Source organism: Ictidomys tridecemlineatus, chromosome 16 (genome assembly GCF_052094955.1).
Source record: "Ictidomys tridecemlineatus isolate mIctTri1 chromosome 16, mIctTri1.hap1, whole genome shotgun sequence".
NCBI lineage: Eukaryota > Metazoa > Chordata > Mammalia > Rodentia > Sciuridae > Ictidomys > Ictidomys tridecemlineatus.
In genome coordinates this window covers 37,504,316-37,528,767 of record NC_135492.1, presented here as the reverse complement: position 1 = coordinate 37,528,767, position 24,452 = coordinate 37,504,316, and the positions used below count along the sequence as shown (strand labels likewise).

The 24,452-nt window shown below is 59.1% G+C and overlaps 2 protein-coding genes and 2 long non-coding RNA genes across 17 annotated transcripts in view; 1 reads left to right on the top strand and 3 right to left on the bottom strand.

The window, feature by feature from the left end:
• The first annotated feature begins 7,190 nt into the window (after nt 1-7,190).
• Nucleotides 7,191-19,349, top strand: Cfap100 (cilia and flagella associated protein 100). Of its 4 annotated transcripts, XM_078033369.1 has the most exons (18): nt 7,258-7,360; nt 7,485-7,509; nt 8,159-8,266; nt 8,838-8,918; nt 9,053-9,153; nt 10,161-10,353; nt 11,721-11,788; nt 11,882-12,045; nt 12,295-12,375; nt 12,654-12,835; nt 13,411-13,452; nt 13,531-13,648; nt 14,208-14,253; nt 14,362-14,513; nt 15,150-15,285; nt 16,203-16,361; nt 17,083-17,176; nt 17,850-19,349. In XM_078033369.1, exons 3-18 carry the CDS (start codon nt 8,218-8,220, stop codon nt 18,341-18,343), a joined length of 2,160 nt encoding a protein of 719 aa, XP_077889495.1. In that variant the 5' UTR covers nt 7,258-7,360; nt 7,485-7,509; nt 8,159-8,217; the 3' UTR covers nt 18,344-19,349. The 4 variants fall into 4 exon arrangements, with proteins under 4 accessions (XP_077889494.1, XP_077889496.1, XP_077889495.1 ...); XM_078033368.1 differs by lacking the exon at nt 7,485-7,509 and having other exon boundaries at nt 7,191-7,314; nt 8,164-8,266; XM_078033370.1 differs by lacking the exon at nt 7,485-7,509 and having other exon boundaries at nt 7,191-7,314; nt 8,164-8,266; nt 16,156-16,361; nt 17,850-18,063.
• Nucleotides 11,322-14,262, bottom strand: LOC144371152 (uncharacterized). Its single transcript, XR_013431255.1, has 2 exons — nt 12,352-14,262; nt 11,322-12,004 (listed from the first exon to the last, which is right to left on the bottom strand). It is a non-coding gene; the product is annotated as an uncharacterized LOC144371152 (long non-coding RNA).
• Nucleotides 14,315-15,188, bottom strand: LOC144371151 (uncharacterized). The gene is made up of 3 exons (XR_013431254.1): nt 15,060-15,188; nt 14,611-14,861; nt 14,315-14,415 (listed from the first exon to the last, which is right to left on the bottom strand). It is a non-coding gene; the product is annotated as an uncharacterized LOC144371151 (long non-coding RNA).
• Nucleotides 18,234-24,452, bottom strand: part of Zxdc (ZXD family zinc finger C) — a 24,474-nt gene continuing 18,255 nt past the window's right edge. For 4 of the 11 annotated variants that reach the window (XM_078033353.1, XM_078033356.1, XM_078033359.1 and 1 more), the window contains 2 exons: nt 23,082-23,251; nt 22,563-22,907 (listed from right to left, as the gene is read on the bottom strand). In XM_078033353.1, the coding sequence (XP_077889479.1) occupies nt 22,578-22,907; nt 23,082-23,251 (500 nt within the window). In that variant the 3' untranslated portion in view covers nt 22,563-22,577. Of the gene's footprint in view, nt 19,564-21,085; nt 21,188-22,562; nt 22,908-23,081; nt 23,252-24,452 lie in introns of those variants that run through there. The other 7 variants (XM_078033358.1, XM_078033363.1, XM_078033355.1 and 4 more) reach the window with 6 other exon arrangements.

The following is a 24,452-nucleotide window of genomic DNA, read 5'->3' as shown; positions in this document are numbered from 1 at the left end:
TCGCACAACTTACTGTTCCGGAAGCCAGGAGTCCACTATCAAGGGGTCTTGGGTTAACTCCCCCAAGGCCTCTCTCTTTACCTCCAGATGGTATGACCCCTGTGTCCCCCTGGGGTCTCCCCCCACCCTTGTGTGTGACCGTGTCACCATGAAGTCCATGATGCGTGGCCAGCGATCTCAGGTCCACAGTACCCCAGAGCTCCTCACCCAGAGCCACCTGCTGAACAAGGGCCACGGAGCACTGTCCCTCTGTCACATGAACTCACTCCTTTCAGACACCCCGGAGGGAGGGAGGCTGCCAGTTCCCAGCCCACAGCAGGAACATCCACCTGTCATCCACCCTGTGCGTGGAAGATGTCTTCCAATCCTCGCAGGGACCAGAATGCCTTAAGTGTCCTGAAAGGACGTGGCTTCCTCTGACCACAGGGCCTTTGCACCAGCTGACCACAGGGTCTTTGCACTCACTGCTCCCTCTATTGGGAACACTCACTCCGGTCAACACAGCTCCTTCTTTGACTCGGATCTCAAATTTCACTCCCAAACCTCCTTTACAGCCAGTCCGCCTCTGTGGGAGCGGATTTCCAAACACTGGTCATTATTCATGTATTTGCAGATGTCTCTCCCCATCCCAAGTTGTCAGGTATCCAGTCCCCCTTTCTCGGAACTCAGAGTTAACACTTATGAGTGACTGCTGTATACTCTGACGAGTGCTTCACAAATTCCATCTCACCTAAGCCTTCACCTTCCTGAGAGGTAGGAACTATTCCCATTGCCAAGGCCGTGATGGCTCCGTAAGGCTACGGTCACCACTACCCCCGGCAGAACTCTGAGCAATGTCATTCCTTTTGGTACCAGGGATTGAACCCAGGTTCACTTAGCCACAGAGCCCCATCCCCAGCCCTGTTTTGTGTTTTATTTAGAGACAGGGTCTCACTGAGTTGCTTGAGGTCTTGCTAAACTGCTGAGGCTGGCCTCCAACTTATGATCCTCCTGCCCCAGCCTCCTGAGTCGCTGGGATCACAGGCGTGTGCCACCACGCCCCCCCCTCTACCCCCCAGCTGTGTAATTCTTGATGGAATTTGTGCAAATTCCACCAAAATATCAAATAGCACAACGGTCATGCCTCGGAACCAAAAAAATAAAATAAAATAAAATAAAATAACCACAACAGATGGAAATTATGGGAGAAAAATTCCAGTCAAGGTTTCAATGTCCTCTGGGAGGGAACTGAATTTATAGCCAGAAGAAGTAAGGACGGGTTCAGCTCACGTCCCCCGGGGGGGACCGGGGGGGGGGGGGACAGGGAGTTAATGAGTCACCAGTGCCCGGCTAAAGTCCTCCAGGTTGAACACATGTTTTGGGGACGACCTCGGGACACAAGTTCCCATTCCCCTTCCCCCAGGGTGGCCGTCCCTGTCCGGTAAGGCCAGCAGACCCCGGGGGTCACCGGCTGTCACTCGACTCTAAGCAGCAATCCAGGAACAGAGGGTGGGCTGGGGGTGGCCACTGTTCAGGGGGACTCGGAGGTCCGAGAAATGCCACCACCCCCAGCCGGATGCTGGCCACAGCCAGATTAAGGGAGGAATTCGGGGTCATTTGAAAAACACAGCAGGGCACATAGCGGTCCCTGGCTGGGTAGAGATGACACACAAGTGACCAGGTCTTGCACTGACCACAGGAACAGCATGGGAACAAGACACCCCACTCCTTTTTTTTTTTTAAATGCAATTTCCAAAGATGTCTGAAGGTTTTCGGTGGCTGGAAGGAAGTCCAGCTGATTCGTGTCCAGCAGGTGACCTCGCCTGCAGGCTGAGCTCCCCAGCCCTGGATCTGCATCTAGGGACGACAGAGATGCTCAGCTCTGGTCCCACTAACGGGATGTCACACTGAGAAAAAAAAACAGGACACTGATGGGTGTCCACTCCAAAGAAGTCCACTAAGTTCCAGCTGCAGAGCAATTGACCCACACCGTCCCGGGGCCCTGTGTCCCTCCCTCCGGCCACCCAGGGGGACCACTGCATGGAGATGTGGGCACAGGAGCAGGTCCACACTGCGCATGCTCGGCTCACCAGCGCCCCCTGCTGGCTGTCATTTCTGCGGGGGCAATGGGCGCCCCCGGACCCTGTGGTGGGCACTTGCTGGCTCTGGTGTAGATAGCAACCCTCCTTTGACAGGCAGTTCAGGGTGGGGGACAGGGAGGACGAGGCCAATGGATACTTACTTTTTTGGAGGGGAAGAACCAGGGATTGACCCCAGGGGTGCTTCACCCCTGAGCCCCGTCCCCAGCCCTTTTTGTATTTTATTTAGAGACAGGGTCTCGCTGAGTGGCTCAGGGCCTCACTAAGTGGCTGAGGCTGGCCTCCACCTTGCGATCCTCCTGCCTCAGCCTCCCGAGCTGCTGGGATGACAGGCGTGTGCACCACTGTGCCGGGAGCCTCACTGTGGTTTTGATTTGCATTTCCCTAATGGCTAATGACATGGAACATTTTTCACAGATTTCCATATTGGCCATTTGTAGTTCTTCTTTTCATAAGTGTCAGTCTAATGGTTTGGCCCATTTGGGAACTGGGGGTATTTGAGTTTTGGGGAACAGTTTTGTGAACCCTTTGTGTATTCTGTGGATGAGGCCAGGTAGCAAGGATTTCCTCCCATCCTGCAGGCTTTCTCTTCACATCGTTCCCTTTGCTGCGCAGAAGCGTTTCGATTTGATGCCACTCCATTTACTAATAACCTTGGCAGTCATTTCCTGGGACTTAGGGAGTCCTGTTGAGAATGTCATTGTCTGTGGCTCGGTGCTGGAGTGTTGACTCCATATTTCCTTCTAGGTCTGGTTCCTGGCCTAATCCCGAGGGCTTGGATCCATTTCAAGTTGGCTTTTGTGCAGGGTGAGAGAGAAGGGTCTGGTCTCCCTCTTCCACCGGCAAATGGCGCGAGGATTTGAGTTCTTTCTTTCCTATTTTTATTTCCCACTTTATTTCCGTCTCTTTCCCAATAGCCCTGGCTACAATATCTCAAGGAGGGTTTCCTCAGTGTTTTATCCCAAGTGGGGCACCAGGTTCGGTCAACGGCCTTCACCACATCCACCGAGATGCCCGCGTGACATTTGTCATTAATTCTACTTCTGTGATGGGTTACAGCAATCGACTCGGGGAAGTCAAACCGTCCTTGCATTCCTGGTATAAAGCCAATGCGGCCATGACGGTCAGTCTCCTGAGTCGGTTGTTAAATGGGATTGGCGGATATTTTATTAAGTATTTTTGCATCTCGGTTCACCAGGGATATTGGTCTGTAGTTTTCTTGCCTCAAGATGTGTCCTTCTCTGGTTTTGGTATGAGTGTGACGTTGACCTCAGACAATGGATTTGGATGGGTTTCATCCCTTTGTATTTTATGGAATAAATTTGAGGAGCATTAGCATTAGATCTTTCTTTAAAGGTTTGGTACAATTCAGCTGAGAATCTGCCTGGTCCTAGGCTTTTCTTTGTTTAATAACTTTGGTTTGTTGTTTGTTGGTTGGTTGGTACCAGGGATTGAACCCTAGCAATAATCCAAACCCTAACCCTAACCCTATTGAACCCTATTGGGCTCAGGATTGAACCCTGAGCTCCGTCCCCAGCCCTTTTTATATTTTATTTAGAGACAGAGTCTCGCTGAGTTGCTTAGAGCCTCACCAAATTGCTGAGGCTGGCCTCCCACTTGCCATCCTCCTGCCTCAGCCTCCTGTGCCGCCGGGATGATAGGCCTGTGCCCTGCATCTGGCTGTTAAGTGGCTTTTTAATCACTCTCTCTGTCTCAATTGCTGTAATTGGTTTGTTTAGGTTTTTCTATATCTTCTTGGTCCAATGTTGGCAGGTCATGTGTGTCTAGAAATATATCCATTTTCTTGTAGATTTTCTAATTTATTGGAGACGTTTTAAAAAAACCACTCCCCGATGGTCCTCTGTGTTGCTGTAATGTCTGTGGTGATGTCTCGTTTTTCTCTCTGTAATGTCTGTGGTGATGTCTCGTTTTTCTCTCTGTAATGTCTGTGGTGATGTCTCATTTTTCTCATTATTAGGTATTTTTGGGGGTCTTTCTGATTTTCTCAGACAACCACTCATAGCTATGAACCTTCCTCTTAGAACAGCCTTCAGTGTCCCACTCCCAGAGGTTCTGAGAAGTTGTATCACTATTCTCATTGGGATTCTAAGGATTTTTAAAAAATTATTTCTCTCCTGATTTTTTTCAATCTCCTGCTCTTCATTCAAAGTCTCTCCAAGGCTTTGAGTAGTGTCTGTTTTATGGAATCAGTCGCTCTCACATTGGTGCCATGAATATTGCGGTATCTTCTTGTTGGATGGCGGTTCCGTCTCTTCTGATGAATTCTGCCCTGAGGTCAGCTTCGAGGCACAGGAGATCAGCTGCCCCGGCTTGTTTGGGGGCTCCGTTCCCATGGTGTATCAATGTCCGTCATTCCGTGTCCTTTGCCTGTGGCGGTGTCTTGCCCACCATGTGGATCTGGGTCTTGAGTTTTAGTTCCGCTAACTCATGTCTTTTCGTTGGAGGGTTGAGATCATTTATGTTCAATGTTACCAGAGTGCGATGATTATTAATTCCTGACATTTTAATTTATTTCTAATGCTTACTTGGATCCTGACTCTCATTTGCTTAAGCTACTCTTCAGATGAGATGTGTGCATTTGGGAGCTGTGGGATTTTAAAACATTTCTTCTGGGTGCAGCATTTCTTTAATAAGTTATGAAGCGCCAGCTTAGTAATTTTTTGAAATTTCTGTTTATCTTGGAAAGTTTTTATTTCCCTTTCATGGAAAATAAATACGGATGGGGGGGGGTTTGAACTCAGGGGCATTTGACCCCTGAGCTCCGTCCCCAGCCCTAGTTTATATTTTATTTATTTTACTTAAAAGACAGGGTCACTGAGTTGCTTAGGGTTCAGTTTTTGCTGAGGCTGGCCTCCAACTTGCGATCCTCCGGCCTCGGCCTCCTAACTGTTGATGTCCTGAGCTGGCTTAAGGTCGGGGGAGGTTTGCCATCGGGTGCCGGGGTGCAAGGACGAGAGTGTCGGAATTTGGGCTGAGGGACCCCCCCAGCTGTGGGACCCTCCCGCATCTCTCTCTGCAAATGCCTTCAGCATCCGGGAAGGCACTCTGGGGGTCGCTGCTGTCCCCAGAGCAGCCCTTCAGACAGGGACCTCAGGAAGGCAGCCGCCACTTGCTCTGCGCACCCGCCCCAGGGACCCCAGAGCTGGGGACTGCGGGGACAGCGGCCCCGGGCAGGCAAAGCCAAGGTCGCCACGGCGCTGCTTGCGTGGATCCGCGCGGAGCGTCTTTCAACTTGTTTACAATCTGCGTCACCGGGAACCTTTCACCGCGGAGGGGACAAAAGGTTCCTCTTTTGCAAGTCCTGGGAGAACCGGCGGCGCCACCAGGGCCCCGCGAGGAGCTGGTGCAGGGCGCCGCCCCGTGGCCAGTTTAGGTATTGCACACCCCGGGTACCCACTCCGCTGAGTGTCCTGGGTTTTTTTTGGGGGGGGTGTTGGGGTACCAGGGATGGAACCCAGGGGTGCTTCACCACGGAGCCCCAGCCCCAGCCCTTTTTATATTTTATTTAAAGACAGGGTCTTGCTGAGTGGCTTAGAGCCTTGCTAAGTGGTTGAGGCTGGCCTCTAACTGGTGATCCTCCTGCCTCAGCCTCCCGAGCCTCTGGGAGGACAGCCGTGGGCCACCACCCGCAGCACCAGCCTTTTACCTACTCCTACACCATACTGGACACGCTGCAGCACCTGTCCACAGCACCAACCATCCATCCATCCACCACAATCCTGGTGCCAAAAAATAAAATAAAAATGGGCTGGGGCTAGTTTTTGCTGCTGACAGTGGACGTTGGGGCTCAGGGTGTCCACAGACGGCGGCTCCACTCCTGGGCCGAGGGGAGGCAGGACATCATGGAGGAAGAGTGTGGGGGAGGGAGCAGCTCCCATGGGGACCAGGGAGCAGGGACTCCACTCTCCAGGGTCAAATAGAGACCCCAAGCCACAGCCCCAGGGCCACCTCCTCCTCCACACCCCACCTGCCTCCAGGGGCCACCAGGGGACCCCCAGGGAGCCATTCCCTGCTGGGGTTCAGGCCTCACACCCCTCACTCCTCCTCTGGACCTTCCTGTGTCACCTCCCAGAGGGGCTCTGGGGACACTCACAGCCAGACCTGTCTCTGATGACCCCAATCCCAAACAGAACCCCTACACAGACCAGCACACCCTTTAGAATAATTGTTAAATTTTTCCCAAAGCATTTTATTATGAAAAATTTTCGAACTTCAAGCGTCCAAAGAGAGCAAAGAATTTTGTAGGGAACCCACATGCCTTGGGCATGCGCTCTGTGGTCACCCGGCTGGTGTTCTTGCCCCATCTCATTCCTGCCTTCTCCGACATCTGTCCCTGCATGTCTCCATCAATCCATCTTATTTTTTTTTTTTTTTAAAAACCAGGCTTTTAGCCAGGTACAGTGGTTCACACCTGTTATCTCAGTGATTCTGGAGGCTGAGGCAGGAGGATCCCAAGTTAGAGGCCAGCCTCAGCAATTTAGCAAAACTCTTGTCTCTAAATAAAATATGAAAAGGGCTGGGACTCAGTGGTTCAGGGCCCTGGGTTCAATTCCTGGTGCCAATAAAAATAAGGCTTCAATCCGTAAGTGATCTGAGGCTCAGAATGGAATTTCCAAACGAGGCCACATTTTCTAGACAGTTTTCTTTCTTTCCTCTGGGCACCAGGGCACACAAACCAGGGGCACTCAGCCACGGAGCCCGGTCCCCAGCCCTGTTTTGCATTTCATTTAGAGACAGGGTCTCGCTGAGTTGCTTAGGGCCTCGTTCAGTTGCCGAGGCTGGCCTCCACCCTGCCATCCTCCTGCCTCAGCCTCCAGAGCCACTGGGAGGGCAGGCGCGCTCCATCGGACGCTGCCCACCAGTTGCCGTTTGCCAAAGGCCCTTCTAGAAAGGGCAGCCGCCTCCGGCGGGAGGGGACCAGGTCTATTTTTGCTCCAGGAGAAAGAAAAAAAAGGGAGGGGTGACAAGGAGGACGCTCGCGTCACCCTCGCCCGGTCCCAGCCCGGCCTCAGCCTCAGCCTCAGCGCAGGGAGCCTGGGAGCTCAGGCTGCAGACTCGGCGCTCCCCCCGCCCACCCGCTCCGCCCTCTGTGACGTCACAGTGGGCGGGGAGAATGGTCGCCATGGCGACGGGGAACGCCGAGCGCCGGCTGCAACCGGGCGAAGGAGAACGGCGGCTTCGGGCTTCGGAGCCAGCGCGCGCCGGTGGGGGTGAGGTTCCTCTGCAAGGTCCCCCTGCGAGGTCCCCCTGCAAGGTCTCCTGTAAGGTCCTCCTGCGAGGTCCCCCCCTTGCAAGGTCCCCCTGCAAAGTCCTCCTGCAAAGTTGGGGATGGGGGTCTTGCCAAGTTGCCCAGGCTGGCCTCACCTTGCAATCCTCCTGCCTCAGCCTCCCAAACTGCTTGGGATTACAGGTGTGCATTGCTGTACCTGCTAATAAACCCCCCCCCCCTCTCTCTCTCTCTCTCTCTCTCTTTCTCACTGGGGATTGAACCCAAGGGCGCTTGACCCCTGAGCCCCCGTCCCCAGCCCTTTTTATTTTTTATTTAGAGACAGGGTCTCCCTGAGTGGCTCAGGGCCTCACCAAGTGGCTGAGGCTGGCCTCCACCTGGCGATCCTCCTGCCTCAGCCTCCCAAGCTGCTGCGATGACATGTGGGTGCCACCAGCTAGCAGTCAACTTTTTTTTTTTTTTCCCCAACAATCACCTTGTAGTGGGAATTGCAGAGAAGAAAACAAAATTCGGATCTAAGAGGATGTCCTTCAGGGAAGATGTCTCTGAAGGGTGGCGCTTGAGCTGGTTTTGAAGGGAGAGGAGCCCTCCCTAGTCCCAGCGAGGATGGATTTCTTTTTTTTTTTTTTCCTGTGCAAAGGTCCTGGGGCAGACAGAGTTAATCTGGTCAAAGAACAGAAAGATCAAGGCCACTAAATCCACACAGGGAGTCTCTCTATGACCCTGGTGAAGGACAAGCCGTTGTTGCGCCAGCCCCCCGTCCCAGAAGCGGGGGTAGGGGGGCTTTGGCACCACCGGGGCACCTGACGCATGCGCTGTTTCCCTTCCCCAGGTGAGAATCGTTGTCGGCCAAGGTCAGCCTGCGCATTGTCCGGTTAGTCCGCGCCTGGGATGTCGAAGATGCTGTCTTCCCTGGTCTTCAACAACCTGGCCCACAATAGTAAGTCCTGGGCTGGGCCGGGTGCCCCCTGGGAGCCTGGGGTCCAGGGTGGAGGAGGGGACTCTACACCCAGCCACGGGGCAGGAATCCCAGACTCGCCAAGTCCCTGACCGCGAACCTCGTGGACCCGTTTCTTACTGGGCCTGTGACTGGGGACCACAGCTGACCCGGTTCTGGAGGGTTGGAGGCGCAAGAGCCCGAGGTGTGGACGGCGAAGGGTGTGTGCGGCACATCTGGACAGCAGCAGCTGGGCAGCTGGGGTGGCCCACGCCTATGATCCCCGTGGCTTGGGAGGCTGAGGCAGGAGGATCCCAAGTTGGAGGCCAGCCTCGACAATTTAGTGAGGCCTTAAGCAACTCAGAGAGAACCCTGTCCCTAAATAAAATACAAAAAAAGGCTGGGGACGGGGCTCAGGGGTGGAGAACCCCTGAGTTCAGTCCCCGGTCTCCAAAAAGGAAAGAAAAAGAAACCAAGGCTCAGAGAGGCCCCCTGCACAGACGGTGTCTTTCCCCTCCTCGCTCAGGGCTGAGAGTCACTCAGTGCCGTGGCTGTCACTCTTGTGTGTCCCCAGGGAAGAGCCTGCAGACCATGAACAAGAGTCTGACTTCCATCATCGAGGACCATCCCGAGAAGCCGACCAAGAAGGACAAAGGTGGTGACATCCGCTCACTCCTGTTTTCTCTTGCCTGCCGGGCTGCGGGGACACACCCACCCACCCCGGGGACCCCAGCCACTGCCAGACAGAGCTGGCTCCTCTGTCCAACAAGGCGTCCCCCCCCTTCCCAGAGCCTGGCAAAGGTCCCCATCTCTCGGCCAATCCTTTCCACATGTCTGGGGACGTGGACTTCTTCCTGTTCAGGGACCAGGAGCTCAATAAGGCTATTCTGGTGAGTACCCTGGCCAGGGGACAGCCCCTTGGTGACCTCCCTCCCCCCCCACCCCACCCCAAGGGGCTTCCTTGTCTCAGATGAGCAGCGGGCGCCCCTTTCCTCCTCAGCTCAGGTGCTCTAGAACAGTCGATGGCTCACGGCTTCCTTGGGGCCTGAGCCCATGCAGGATTCTTAGACAGTGGCAGCTGCCAGGTCCCCGCAGGACGTCAAGCCACCCCCCCACACACACAGAGTGTCCAAATGACTTCGGTGGAAGGTGCAGGCGGGTGGGTGAGGACCTGGCAGGGTCTGTGCAGGAGACCCGCAGGACAAGGACAGCAAGAGTCAGCGGTGACCTTGGCCAGAGATGGGCTGCTTTCCCTGCCTCCCGTCCTGGAGTCTCCCTGGAGGGAGGGTTGGGTCGGGGTGGCATCCTGTGGGTGGGTGGGGGACACCGAGGGTGTAGGGACAACAGACCACCCAGTGACCTTCCAGCCAACCAACAATACCCTGCCCATCCCACTCTGGGTTCCGAGGTTCTTTTGGAAACCCAGAAGGTTCTAAATTCCCCGGGCCTGTCGGTCATATTGAGCACCTCCAAACATGAGGCCCTCAGTTAAGTGAGACCGTGATACTCAGCACCTCCAAACATGAGGCCCTCAGTTAAATGCGACTGTGATACTCAGCACCTCCAAACACGAGGCCCTTCGTTAAATGCGACTGTGATACTCAGCACCTCCAAACACGAGGCCCTCAGTTAAATGTGACTGTGATACTCAGCACCTCCAAACACGAGGCCCTCCGTTAAATGTAACTGTGATACTCAGCACCTCCAAACACGAGGCCCTCAGTTAAATGCGACTGTGATACTCAGCACCTCCAAACACGAGGCCCTCAGTTAAATGTAACTGTGATACTCAGCACCTCCAAACACGAGGCCCTCCGTTAAATGCGACTGCGATACTCAGCACCTCCAAACACGAGGCCCTCAGTTAAATGTGACTGACACCACCCGCGTTCCCCAGGAGCGGGAGCAGAGGAAGGCCATGCAGCTCCACCAGAAGACGACCGTGTCCTCCAAGGTGTCCACCAAGCACAGCCACCTGCGTCGCGAGCTGCAGCTGGAGGAGGAGGCGGAGGACAGGGAGCTACAGGCGGAGGAGGAGCAGATGCAGGCCTTCCAGCAAGAAACGGCCTGGAAACTGGCCATGACCAGAGGTGCCACCTGCCCCCTGGGGAAGCCCCATTCTCTGTAGGGCCCGCTCCCCAGGCTGGTCCCCAGGCACCGTGGGTGCGCTTTCCAGGGCTTTGAGAGGCCGCTTTGTCTGAGACTCCGTCTCCGCCCTCCCAGTCTAAAAAAAAAATTATTTATATTTATTGGCACCAGGGATGGAACCTGGGGGTGATTTACCACTGAGCCACGTCCCCTTTTTTAAAAATATTTTATTTTGAGAACAGGGTCTCCCTGAGTTGCTCAGGGCCTCTTCTCTAAATGGCGGAGGCTGGCCTCCCACTGGCGATCCTCCTGCCTCAGCCTCCGTCTCAAAATCACATATTAAAACGGGGGCTGGGATGTGGCTCGGTGGTTAAGCGCCCCTGGGTCCTGTGCCCTGCCTGCTGTATCAGTCACACCCCTGTGGAAGGGACAGGGTCTGAGGGACAAGGCCTGAGGGGACGGTTTGGGGGAGGGTCCTTTCCTAGCACCACAGCAAGAGAGACCCAAGTTAGACACAGGCATGACTTCCGCCTGGCCCACCCCAACCCTGGAGAATGGAACCCAGGCCTCCCTTTGTGTCTGCTTTGAGGTGGGGGGGGGTTCCGGGCCCCCTTGGATAACCAAACAACCTACTTGTAGTCAGCTTTGGGGGTTCAGGGTCAGAGGTCAAAGTCCACAGATACGGCCCCACTCCTGGGCCGAGGGGAGGCAGGACATCATGGAGGAAGAGTGTGGGGAGGGAGCAGCTCCCATGGGGACCAGGGAGCAGGGACTCCACTCTCCAGGGACCAATAGAGACCCCAGGGCCACCTCCTCCCCACACCCCACCTGCCACCAGGGGCCACCAGGGGACCCCCAGGGAGCCATTCCCTGCTGGGGTTCAGGCCTCACACCCCTCACTCCTCCTCTGGACCTTCCTGTGTCACCTCCCAGAGGGGGCTCTGGGGACACTCACAGCCACAGCACGACAGACAGGGTCTCACTAATTTACTTAGGGCCAAGTGGCTGAGGCTGGCCTCCCACTTGCGATCCTCCTGCCTCAGCCTCCGGAGCCGCGGGGATGACAGGCGGGCGTCCCTGTGTGTGGCTCAGGGTGATGATGGAGCCTCTGGGGGACACCTCTCATCCCAGTCACAACAGATACCTAAACCTACTGGTGCTCGAGTCCCTTCCACAAGGTGGCACGTCACCTGTGCACCTCTTCCTGCTTAAGTCACCTGGAGGTGGCCAATTTGCGTTTGCAGTGATTTTTCTGGTTTTTTTTTTTTTTTCCTGACATTTGGATGTCTGAATAGTCACCGCGGGCGGTCACGGCCCCTAAGGTCCTGAGCGCCTGTCCCCAGCGCTGGCTGGGGCCTTGTCGTTCCAGAGAAGAAAATGGAGCCCGACACCCTGAGCAGCTACATCGACCAGAAGCGGAAGATGTTCCTGATCCAGGTGGGTCCCCTCCCGCACCTTGCCCGGGAGGCCACGACCAACTTGGGGCCAGGGCCCAGGTGGGCGCCGTGACCTTGCCCTGCCGGTCCCCAGTACGCCGTGGAGATGAAGCGGGGTGAGATCAGGAGGCTGGAGGCCCTGGCCTCCAAGGAGGAGGCCCGGCTGAAGGAGGCCCAGAAGTCCCTGGAGATGGACTCGATCCTCTTTGACGAGTTTCTGAGGGACAATGACGCCAACTCCGTCCAGGCCATGAGACTGTGAGTCCCGTCCCCACGTCCTCCCTCCTACGTCTCCACCCAGGGCCTCCACCCAGGCCCAGTCCAACCTCAGCTGGACACCCCCAGCCTCCCCTCTTGCCAAGCTAGGACCCTGACCACCCTGAGTCCTCCCCCTGGCCCCTGGCCAGTCCCTAGGGCCACCCTGGCCCTGGACTCTAAGCTCAGGGTGCTGACTCCTCCTTTAGCCTCAATCTGTGACCGGCCTCCTGGCCTCCCTGCCTCTCCCAGGGCTGAGAAGGAGACCAAAGCCAAGATGGATAAGATCGCGGAGATCCGGGAGCTCACCATCCAGATCATGCACGTCAAGAGGTGAGGCCAGAGGCTGCGCTGGCCCGTGGACGGCCCGTCCCCCTTGGTCACCTGGGCCCAGCTTCAGGGAGTGACTCGGAGCCCCGCGGGAGGCTGAGGTGGAGGCCCGGCCTTTCCTTGCGCACCGGCCCTCTATGCCCGCAGGCGCCTCGGGTCCCCGCTGTAGAGAGCAACAGCTCCCAGGGTGGACAGGGGCCAGCGCGTCCCCACCGGAGGGTCTCCGAAGGGACAGGGACCGGGACAGGGCCGGGGGGACTGACCTCCCTTCCCCCGCCTAGCGAGATCGCCAAGTTCGAGGACACCCTGCAGCAGTACAAGATGTACAAGGACTTCCTGTACAAGGTGTCACCCAAGGAGTGGCTGGAGGGACAGGAGAGACGGCGGCTGGCCCTCAGGAAGGCCAAGGACATGGCCCAGGCCCCCACCAAGGGCGCTGGGATCCCCGCACCAGGGGACAAAGGTAGTGGAACAGAGAATGTGGGTCCCAGGGGGAGCTCTGCTGGCGGCCCGGGCCCTATGCCCAGGGGACAGGCCCTTGTCAGCCCTCAGGCCTCAGGCTGCTGGCTCCTCGCGACCTTCACGTCCCCAGCTGGGCTCACACCCCCTGAGCCCCCCGCGTGTGGCCCAGCCCCACACCTGCACCCGAGGGTCGCGACTCTCCACTCGGAAAACAGGGGCCTTCAGCCGTGCACATCTGTACTCCCGGCAGCTGGGGAGGCTGAGGCAGGAGGACCGTGAGTTGGAGGCCGCCGGCCTCAGCCACTCAGTGAGACCCTGCCTCTGAATAAAATATTAGAGGGGGCAGGGGTGTGGTCCCACGGGCGAGCTCTCTCCTGGGGTCAGTCCCCGGCACCGAAATAAAGGAACCAACCAACCAACAGGGGCTGTCCTCCACCAGGGACCTCCGGTCACAGGCTGGCAGGGGGGTGGGGCGGGGGTGGGTGACCCAGTGGGTCCTGGACACTCACAGCTGCCCACTCACCGGAAGCTTGGCTCGGCCCCTGCCATCTGGGCTCTCTTTCTTTGTTCCCTAAGGACCCGGGGTCAAGAGCAAGATGGCCTCTTTGTTGGGCAGAGGTACGTCCGCGGTCACCCCGAGCGGGAGGGGCTCCGGGTCCTGAGACCAGGGCACTCAGGTGACCCTCTGTCCCCCAGAGCCTCACATTGTGAAGAAGCCCCTGAAGCTTCTGCAGGCCCCACGGGGTGGACAGGCCCTGTCTAGTAGCAGCAGCAGCCTCCAGCCCTTGCCGCCCAATCAGCCGGACCCTGGGAGGTGAGGGGGTCAGGACGGGGGACGAGGGGGCCTTGCAGGGGACCTGCGCACTCCCCTGCAGCTGTGGCAGGGCCCAGAGGACAGGAGCCGCTGAGAAACGCTTTCTCTCATTCGAGAGAGACAGGGTCTCGCTACTGCTGAGGCTGGCCTCCAGCTTGCCTGTGATCCTCCTGCCTCAGCCTCCCGAGTCGCTGGGATGACCGGCGTGCGCCACCGCTGGCCGGCCGACTTCTGTCCCTTGATATACCCTTTTTCTTACGGGGCTCCGTTAGTGCTTTCTATGTCCTGGGTGCAGAGTGAGCTGGGGGGAGGGGTCCTCAGGAAATGAATGGCAAAGGGGAGACGCAGGTGCAAAGGCCCTGAGGTAGGCGTGGACAGGGCAGTGAAGCAGCCGTGAACTTGGAGAGAGGTTCATGCTACCTGGAGAGTGAGTTGCTGATGGGATTTTGAAAGTGTCCCCCCGGCTGCAGGGCCATAAAGTGGGCAGGATGCTCCACCCACGGGGCCACCCAGGCTGGTCCCCCTCTGAGCCCTGACCGACCCCAGCACCTCTTGGCAGGCCCAGCTCTGACCCCATGCCGGAGGACTCGGACAGCGATGAGGAGGTCGGTGGCCTGGCTCTGCCTTCCCCTCCCTCAGCCCTGCACCCCCCTCCCCCTCCCCCCGTGGGCCCAGGGTCCCCTGCGGCCCCTGCCGGGACGTCATCCTTGCAGGAACAGGTGCTGTTCTTCACGGAGCCGCAGCAGCTGCTGGACATCTTCACGGACCTGGAGGAGCAGAACCTGTCTCTGATCCAGAACACCCAGGAGATGGAGGAGACGCTGGAGGAGCTGAACCTCACCCTGAAGAGCACGCATGTGCGCATGTGCGTCCCCCTCCCCCTCCCCTCTTGGCTGCAGGGACGGTGGGCGGGGCCCCGGGGCTGGGGGCCGCAGAGGGAGGCCCGGCTGCCCACAGCTCACCCTTGGGTCCCTGTGCAGGGTGTCCTCCTGCTGTTGCCGAGAGCCAGCTGCTCAGCAGGGGCAGGAGCAGACGCAGCCATGAGCTACTGCAGTGTCCCCCAGGCCGGGGCCAGGCAGGATGGCTGGGGGCCAGCAAGGGCTTCTTGGAGGAGTGAGGTAGTGGGCTCATCGGTCACGACCAGGAGGCCCCGAAAGACCTTGAGGGAGCCGGGCACAGTGGTCCAGGCCTGTCATCTCAGCAGCTGGGGAGGCTGAGGCAGGAGGATCACCAGTTGGAGGCCGGCCTTAGCAATAAGCAAGGCCCTAAGCCACTCAGCCAGACCCTGTCTCTAAATAAAAAAAGTAAAAGGGCTGGGGACAGGGGTCAGTGGGTAACCGCCTCTGGATCAACCCCTGGTGCACACCCCCCCCCCAAAAAAAGATTTTTTTTTGGTTTTTTGGAGCCTCACCTTCTGCATCCCTCCCTCTAGCCTTTGGGACTCCCTGTCCTGAAGCAGAGGGTCGATTGGCTTAGAGGCCGTGTCCCCTCCCCCATGCAGGGACAGGGAGGTCCAGCAGCTGAAGCAGTGGGTGACCACCATGACCATGTCCATTGCCAAGGAAGAAGAGATGGCTTCTGAGCTGGAGCTCAAAGCCCGCGTCTTCCACTTCGGGGAATACATGGGCGACCAGCAGGTGGGCAGCTCGGTGGCCTCGGTCCCCAGAGCAAGGTCCAGACTCAGCCTTCTGGCTCCTGGGCCTCACCCGGGAATGATCCTGCAGATGGCCGCCCCAGGGTCCAGACCCCCCAGGTCCCCAGGTCCAGGCCCCCCAGGTCCCCAGGTCCAGGCCCCCCAGGTCCCCTGGCCAGGTCCCCAGGCCCCCAGGCTAGGTTCCCTATGTCCCCAAGGGCCCTCCTATCGCATCACACGCATCTGTCTGCTTAAGTGGATCCACCGGTGGACGGGGGCGTGGCCGGGGGCGTGGATGAGGGCGTGGCCGGGGCGTGGGTGGGTTGTGGCCGGGGCGTGGCCAGGGGCGTGTCCTCCAGCTGGGCTGTGAGGGGAGAAATCTGACAAGAGGCCACTGATGCTCTGAGCCGCAGGAACTGGGGTCCGCAGGGCTCAGCTCATTCCCAGAGTGATGCGACACCAGGGACCAAAGTTGCTAGAAAGGCTGCCCAGGGGCACCGGGCCCAGGGCCAGGCGCACAGGAAGCCGCTGTGAGCAGGATGGCAGCCCCCTGCCCCAGCAGGTGTCACTGGGAACTGGCCTGAGCCTTCCTGTTCCTGTTTCTGGGACGAGCTGGGCTTAGCGCAGGGGTCCCTTGACGGGCCACCAGGCTTTGGGGCCTGGCCTAGGCAGCTGGGGGAAGGGCTGAGATGCAGGGTGGGCCCCCGTGGCTGCCCTAAAGGGGACCAGGGGGGATTGGGCTGCTGTGGCTGTGAAAGGCCAGTCTTCCAAATTGTGCCACCTGTTTCTTGGACACCCACGGTGGCCGCTGGTCCCCCGGCGAGGCCACTGGGAGCCCGGCGGCCGCAGGCCCTGGCAGCGTCCCCTCCCGCAGGACAAGCTGCTGGAGAGCCTGGACCACAAGGTGCTGGACGTGTACAGGCGCTGCGTGGGCGGCCCGCAGGAGGCGAACCTGGGCACCGTGCAGATGCTCACCACCATCGAGCACCAGCTGGAGGAGCTGCTGGAGAGCCTGGAGCGCGTGCCCGCCTCCTGGGTGGAGCAGATCGAGAAGGCCCAGGAGAAGGAGCGCCACCGGAGGTGAGAGGAGCGACAGGGGTCAGGGGACTGCGGCCATCCGGAGGGCGGGCGGGGAGGAGCGCCAGGGCTCAGGGGACTGCCTGCGGGAAGGACTGGCCGAGAACAGGGGAAGGTGGAGGGTGTGGCCCTCGGGGACACAGGGGGTCAGGGAAGGGTGTCAGGCAGGGACAGACGCGGAAGGCAGGATTTGGCTGGACTCTTTCGGGGAGGGGGGTGCTGGAGGGGGCGGCAGGTGGGTGCGCAGATTCTGGGCACCTGGGGACCCAGTTCAGGCCGGGCTGCAGGGTGGGCGGGGCCAGACGGGTCAGAGCGCGTGACACGCGCCCTGGGGACCAGCTGAGATGAGAAGCCACCAGAGCCATCTGGCCCGTGCACTGCCCGGGTCATGGTCCACCTCATGCCGGCCCCCCCAAGACGGTCCTCCTTCAGCGCCCACCTGCCTCTCACAAGCCAGGGGACTTCCCCTCCCGGTCCCCAGCGCCCAGCTTAGAGGGGGTGGCGGGCAAAGGTTTGGTGACAGCAACCAGCACTGCCCCACGGGCCCGCGGATGTGGCTCCAGGGCCACAGGCAGGTGTCCGCTGTGCAGCTCTGACCGCCCCGGCCACGCCCACCCGGCGCGGGGCGATCTGGGTGGGCGTGGCCTGGCCCGAGGCCGGGCGGAGGGGCGCTGCGGAGCTGGGGCCTCCGGCCACCGCTGGCCCTGCCGTCGCCCGTTCGCAGGCTCCGGGAGGAGAAGGCCATGATGCAGAGGATGCTGCAGGAGGAGCGTCTGCAGCGGGCTCGGGCCCGGGCCCAGGCGGCGGTCAAGAGGAAGGTAGGCGGGCGGGCGGGCCGGGGCGAGCCCAGGGAGCCTGCGCCTCGCCCGCCAGGGCCGTGCCGGCCGCTGGGGCCTCGGAGGGCGGGTTGGTGCTGGTGGCCGCCAGGCAGGCGGGACGGAGCCTCTGCAGCCAGGCGTCACCTCCGGGGCTGCCCCCTCCCCGGGCTGCCCTTCTGAGGTCCCTGTGGGGGCTGCTTCTTGCACACACACTCCTGGGTGCAGACTGGCCCGCAGCCCCTGCCTCCCGTCCCGCGCAAGCGCACCCCACAGAGCTCCCAGGGCAGCCACCCGCCTGGCCCAGCAGTGGGCAGGGGCGGGGCCTCCCGTGCCCAAGGCGGGGCAGACGTGGGTGGGCGGGGCGCACATGGGTGGGCGGGGCCTCTGGTGCCCAGGGTGAGGACGGGGTGGGCGGGACCAACGGGTGGGCAGAGCGGACGGGAGTAGGCGGGGCCTCCCGTGCCCAAGGCGGGGCAGATGTGGGTGGGCGGGGCCTCCGATGCCCAATGCGATGGGACGGGGTGGGCGGGACCGATGTGGGTGGGCGGGGCCTCCCTGCTCAGGGCGGGGCGGGCTGGAGCAGGGGGCCTCAGGTGCCCAGGGCCGGTAGGCGGGTCAGGGGCGCCCCGGGACCGGCCGGGCAGAGGCGCGCTCACGGAGCTCCCCCTTGCAGCGGGGCCGCAAGCTGGTGTGCCGGTCGCGGCCCCCGGTCCCCAGGGTGGAGGAGGAGCCCGAGCACCCGGTGGTGGACAAGGAGAAGGAGGAGCTGCTCTTCTTCTTCACCTAGTGGAGCGGGAGGTCGCGGCCACTTGGGGGCCGGGCGCGGGGTCCGCGGGCCGGACTCTGCGGCTTCCTGGTCGCACCAATAAAGCCACGTATTGTTTTTCTGTGGGTGTTGATGGCCTGTCCCTGTCCCTGACCCCAGCGCGCGCCATCGGGGACTCCGCCCGGTTCTCAGTCTGGCAACTCCTTGGAGCCCTGCCACCGGGTGGCGCAGGGGGACGAGGCCCCCAGAGGGTGAAGGGGGACCCGAATCCAGCCGGGGACAGACCTTGGGTGCACGACAATACAAAACCTTTATTCACTTGCGCTCCGAGGTGGCCGTGGCCAGGCAGGCAGCCTCAGTGCCCAGCGCTCCGCCAGCCAGTTTTAACCCTCGGGTGGTGACACCCCGTGGGAGACGCAAGGGCTCACCCGAGAGGGGCTCCCCATTACGGGAGGCCCCTGGAGGACAGGTGGGCACAGATGACCCCGGAATGCTACCTGTGGGCAGCACAGGGACCTGAGGAGAGGAGCAGCTCCCAAATGGCCTCAGTCCCGAGGCCAAAGTCCCCAAATTAGAGAAACACAGGAACAGAGGGAGCGCAGAGTGGCGGGGCGCCTAGGTGGGACCCGCAGCCCCATCGGGGTCAACTTCAAAGGCACCAGGGGAAAGGGACGCATTCTGGGGAACCTGTGTCCAGGCACTGACCAGCTGGTATGTGCCAGGTGATGGGCGTCTGCTCCCAGGGGACAGCAGTGGGCGCAGTGTGGGTACACCGGCCACCTCCACTGTAAGAGCCATCTGTGTGCCACTGTCATGGTCCCTCCCATTAGTCCCAGCACTCAGGAGATGGCGTTGGGCACCGTGGTCACTTAGTATTTAACAATAGCCAAACGTGGAGCTTAGAGACGCATCTGAAAAGGATTTTTTCCTTTTTTAACTCTTGGCATCCAAATGCGCAGCTCCCTGTTGGCTGGACCCAGGTCCCAGGGCGTCCCTGGTCACCTTCCTCCCAAACTCGCTGTCTGTCTGTCTTGCTGGAACACAGACTGGGGTCTGGCTTCACCCTGGGGCTAAGGTTGGCAAGACGGGCCCACTGTGACCGCCATCCCAAGCACTGAGAAGTGGCCTGTCACAGAAGATGGCTTTCTAGATCTTTCCTGGGCGCACACGATGTTAAATAAAACGCTGGGGGTGGGACAGCTCTGGGGACAGGGCCTGACTCTGCCCTACTTCCTATACAGGTCTTTTTTTTTTTTTTTTTTTCCTTTTGATGCGACGATTACAAACTGAGATCCACTGGGACCTGGGACAGGCCGCCACACACACCAGGCGCCTCCCCGTCAGGACAGTGTCAAAAAGTTCGGCCCAGATGGTTCCTAATGGAAATAAAAGTTTTTGATAAATGGACTCAAAGTCTCTGAAGAACCAGGCGAGGCTTCTGGGTGGACACCAAGCGGGGCCTCTGAGCCCCCGTTCCCACGTCATCGGTGTCACCTGGGGAAGCGCAGCCTGCACTTGCTCCACAGGGCGGGTGTCACTGCAGGTCCCTGAGGTTGATGGTGCTTCCTGGGGCCTGTGCAGCCACTGGCCGGGCAGTGCCTCCGGGGTCTGTAGGGGCCTCCTGCCAAGGCAAGGGAAGGGAGATCCCAGCCACCTGTCACAGCAAGGTACAGGCCCCCAGAGAGCCAGAGGCAGTAAGGCACCCAACCCTCCTTCAAGGACAACATGCTCTCTCCTTGCTCCAAACCCAGGCTTCACAAACACACCCGGGGCTCTGCCCGAGACCAGCCCCTTTTATCTTGAGAGGTTCTCACTAAGTTGCTGAGGCTGGCCTCCAACTCACAGTCCTCTAGCCTGAGCCTCCCAAGCTGCTGGGATTACTGGTGCGCGCCCCTCTGCCCAACTAACCCGCTTCTTTAATATCTGAGCTCTGTGCTCCTTCTTACAAAGACCAGATCACCTTGGGTTAGCGGTGGAACCCGCTTCCCACTTCGCCCGTGGGACACGTCCTCCCAAGGTATAAGATGTCCAAGTCAGCAGTGGCTGAACAGGACAGCAGGCCCCGCTGCACCAGCCCCCATCCAAGTCACCTCCTCTGTATAGGAAACGTCTTGACTGTGTCACCAACAGGGGGTGCGGGGAATACCTGGGGCTCATCATCAGCTTGCTACCTAACTTCCTCAAGATTGGTCTAATAGGCTTCGTGAACAGGAGAGACATTATTTGAATTATTTTTTGGTACCAGGAATTGAACCCTGGGGCTCTTAACCCCTGAGCCCTGTCCCCCGACCTAATTTGCATTTTATTTAGAGACAGGGTCTCACTGAGTTGCTTAGGGCTTCACTAAGTTGCTGAGGCTGGCCTCCAACTTGTGATCCTCCTGCCTCAGCCTCCCCAGCCACTGGGATGACAGGTGTGGGCCACTGTGCCCAGCTAGGATAGACACTTTTGAGGTTTTCTGACATGCTGCCAAGCTGTGCCCTGAAGTGGCCCCTCCACCTGTCTTTGTAGGCTCCTGCAAGTACTTTAGTGATTGAACCCAGATTGTCGGGAACTTGACCAGCTACAGTCTTCCACTGTGTCCCATCCAGATCCGAGTCGCCCATAGCTCCTGAGCCCAGCCACTCGCCCAAATGACTAGTGAATGGGTCGGGGTTAAACAGTGGCCGGCTTGCTTCTCTCAGGAGCAAGTAACTGGAGTTTAATATAAAATAGTTCCCAGGTACATTAAATGTCACCTTGTCTGTAAGGAGAGTGACAAGGAGCAGCAGCTCTGGGCTTCCGGGTCGCCCTGTCACTGCCTCACCGGCAGTCTCAATGGCAGGCCCAGCTCAGCAGCTCCTGCGTGCCATGAGCCCGCTCCTGCGGGTTCAAAGCTGGGGGACAGTGTTAATTAATAAGAGAATAATAATAGCCAGGCGCAGGAGGCTGAGGCAGGAGGATCGCAAGTTGGAGGCCAGCCTCAGCCAAAGCGAGGCCCTAAGCAACTCAGGGAGACCCTGTCTCTAAATAAAATATAAAAAGGGCTGGGGATGGGGCTCAGGGGTTGAATTGGGGGTCAGTTCCCGGTACCCCCACCCCCCAATAATAATAATAATAATAATAATAATAATTAATAATAAATAATAAATAAGGACTCCAACCTGGAGGACGTAGACAGGCAAATCCAGGGTGAAGCAGGGGTGGAAGGCTGAGGGCTGGGGACTGAGGGCCAGAGGCAGGACTCCTTCACCCGAGGGATCACCCTGGGGAGGCAACGGCCAGCAAGGCCTGTCAGCTGTCTGTCTGGCAGCTCCCACAGGCCCTCACTGTGAGGCCCAGGAGAGCCTGCCCGCCCGCCCCAAGGAGACCCAGGGACCCAGCGGTGACTCCTGGCCCTCACTGTCCCAGCCGGGTCCTAGCTCAAGGCGCAGCAGAGGAAGCTGACCCTGGAATCTCCTGCCTGGTCACTCTGGTCCCATTCAGGAAGGGGACACTGTGCCCTTCACCTGTCTTGTGTGCATACCCAGCCTGTGGCCGGCCACGGTCCCCACACTGGCCTTCTGTCCTGCTCCACCCCCATGTCCCACTGCCTCGGGGACCTCCCGCGTGTCACCGAGCGCTGATTCACAGTGTACAGGCAACAAAACGGGGCCTATGTGCTTCGGGGACTGGTCTGGGACTATACTAGGTGACAAAAGACAGGGAAGGTCCAGAACCAGGTCTTTCTGGCCTCAAGGCTCAGGGCTTTGATGGAGCATCCTTTAAAAACTAAGGAAACAAAGCAAAAAGGTCCTCCCAGCTTCCCCCCTCGTAGCCCACAGCAGGGCCCTCCCGATTTTAGAGGCCCGGCCTCTGCCTTTGCCACCTGATCTTTCCCTGGAGACTGAACCCAGGGGGCCTAAACCCCTGAGCCCCGTCCCCAGCCCAGTTCTGTATTATTTAGAGACAGGGTCTCGCTCAGTTGCTGAGGGCCTTGCTAAGTGGCTGAGGCTGGCCTCCACCTGGCGATCCTCCTGCCTCAGCCTCCTGAGCAGCTGGGATGGCAGGTGTGTGCCCTGCGCCGGGCCACCTTCTTCATTTTCAACCTGGTGGCTGTGGCTGTGTCCTCTTGGACGGCTCTCTGTCCCTTCACCGGCCCTGTCTTGGGGAGTCGTCATCTCACGGGCTCTAGGTTGCTCTGCCCTCCTGCCCACAGGGAGCCCTGCTCAGGGCCTGCTCCTCAGGTCCCACCCTGGCTGCCGCCCCCAGCTCCTCTGCATGGGACAGGCCAGGCCACAGCCAGGGGCCGCAGCTCCGCAGCCTCTCTTCCTCCTTTCCCAGCCCTCAGACATGAGTCGGGAAGGGCAGGTGTTCAAAGACCTGCTGAAGTGACGTGGGTGCACAGGGGTGGGTGTCATTTGGAAGTCCCTGCTAGGCTCCCGAGGGGTGGCTGGGCCTGTCCTGCAGGGGTTCAAGTAGGGTAGGAAAAAAAAAAAATGGGAAACACAGCCCACGCCTGTCATCCCAGCAGCTCAGGAGGCTGAGGCAGGAGGATCGCCAGGTGGAGGCCAGCCTCAGCCACTTAGCGAGGCCCTAAGCAGCTCAGCGAGACCCTGTCTCTCAATAAAATAAAAAAGGGTTGGGGACGGGGCTCAGAGGTCGAGGGCTCCTGGTTCAGTCCCCAGCCCCGTCTCCCCACAAAGGGGGAAGACAAAAGGCGTCACCTGCTGGAGTGAGGAGGCGTCCTAGGGTGGGGGCTGGTGTGGTCCAAGGACCCCTCAGCCCTGCAGGTACAATGGCACATGGGGGGAGGGCCGGCAGCCACAGGCACCCCATGGCCAGCCCGGGGAAGCCTCCAACACTGCCCCCCTCAGCAGGGCAGGGAGACGGCCACCCAACTGGGCACAGACCGTCAGGGCAACTGGACGCAGGGGACGCAGGGCCACAAACCTGGTGCGCCAGTCCTGACCAAGGTAAGAGCTTGCAGAGGTGCAGGGAGACGGGCTGGGGAGAGAGAAGGGGGGTTACCGGGGACTGGGATGTGAGACGGGCCTGGGCCGACTATCAGGGGCGGGCGGTGGTGGCCACAGTGGTCAGGGTGCAGACGCGGTGCCGGCCCCCCGCCCAGCCTGTCCCCAGACCAGCACGTTCCACGGGGCTTAGTGGCGCCTGTCCTACCTGCAGGACCGGAACCTGGACGCACTGGAGCCCGGCTGTCAGAGCGGACCCTGGTGGACCTCCGAGGGGCCCGGGGAGGCTCCCACGTGGACAGCTGCTTTGGCCTCCCTGGAGGCAGGGAGGCCCATGTTGGCCATCTCTGAGTTTCCTCTGAGTGGATTCGGGGGCTTCTGAAATGAGAGATGGGACCCAGCAGATCCAACCGGCCATCCATCGGTGGCTCTTGGCCCCACGGAGGTGGCACTGGGGACAGTCTTTCCATGGACAGTCTGCAGTGCCCGAGGGACCTGAAATCCCCAACAGGATTAGCCCCAGGTAGGCCGGCCAGGGCCAAGGACTCGGGTCACAGGTGCAGTGCCACATGCCACTGTCTTACCCAGGCACTGGCCACCGCTTTCCTCCTCAGCCTCTGAGGCCCGTCTCTTTGAAGGGCAAAGAGTACCAGGGCGACGATGGGCAGGGCCCTTCGCAGGGAGATGTCAGCCCATTACATCTGCTGGGGTGTTTGGGGGGGAGCGTGGGGTACCAGGGATTGAACCAGGGGCCCTCGACCCCTGAGCCCCGTCCCCAGCCCTATTTTGTGTTTTATTTAGAGGCAGGGTCTCCCTGAGTGGCTCAGGGCTCGCTTTGGCTGAGGCTGGCCTCCACCTGGCGATCCTCCTGCCTCAGCCTCCCGAGTGGCTGAGATGACAGGGGTGTGGTTTCTAACCACTGCTCTGCGTCTAGCTTCTCTTTTCTAATTGCTTTTTCCACTTTCAGACGGCAGAACAGGGCCGAGCCACGGCAAGATGGCTACGCAGGGCCTCTTTATTAGCAAGAACTGTCACCTCAGCTCCTGGGACTTTGAGTCTCTATACTATTCCATCTGGCTTTTAGAACTCTTCAGGGCCACACTTTAGGCTTTAAAATCTCTCGATCACCCAAGCATGTTTTCTTGTAAGAACGGTAAGGGACACAGTAGAACGTTTATGAGAATTTCTAGTCTAGAAGTTAAAGTTAACAGTGTCATTACTAATAATGCCAAACAAAATATATTAGAAACACCAACAGTTAGAATACCAAAAGCAAAGCTGTACTGAAAACATGAGACAGCAAGTACGGTGGCCCACGCGTAGAATCCCCATGGCTCAGGAGGCTGAGGTCGGAGGATCACAATTTAGAGGCCAGCCTCAGCTAAACTTAGTGAGGCCCTGGGTCATTTAGCGAGAAGCTGACTCGAAATGGAAAAAAAAAATAAAATAAAGAGCTGGGGATGAGGCTCAGTGGTTCAGCACCCTTGGGTTCAATCCCTGGTTAGGAAAAAAAAAAAGATCAACACATCAATAGTGGGAAGGACTTGGATCCCCTGTGAGTCCATGTACCTTTCTGTGT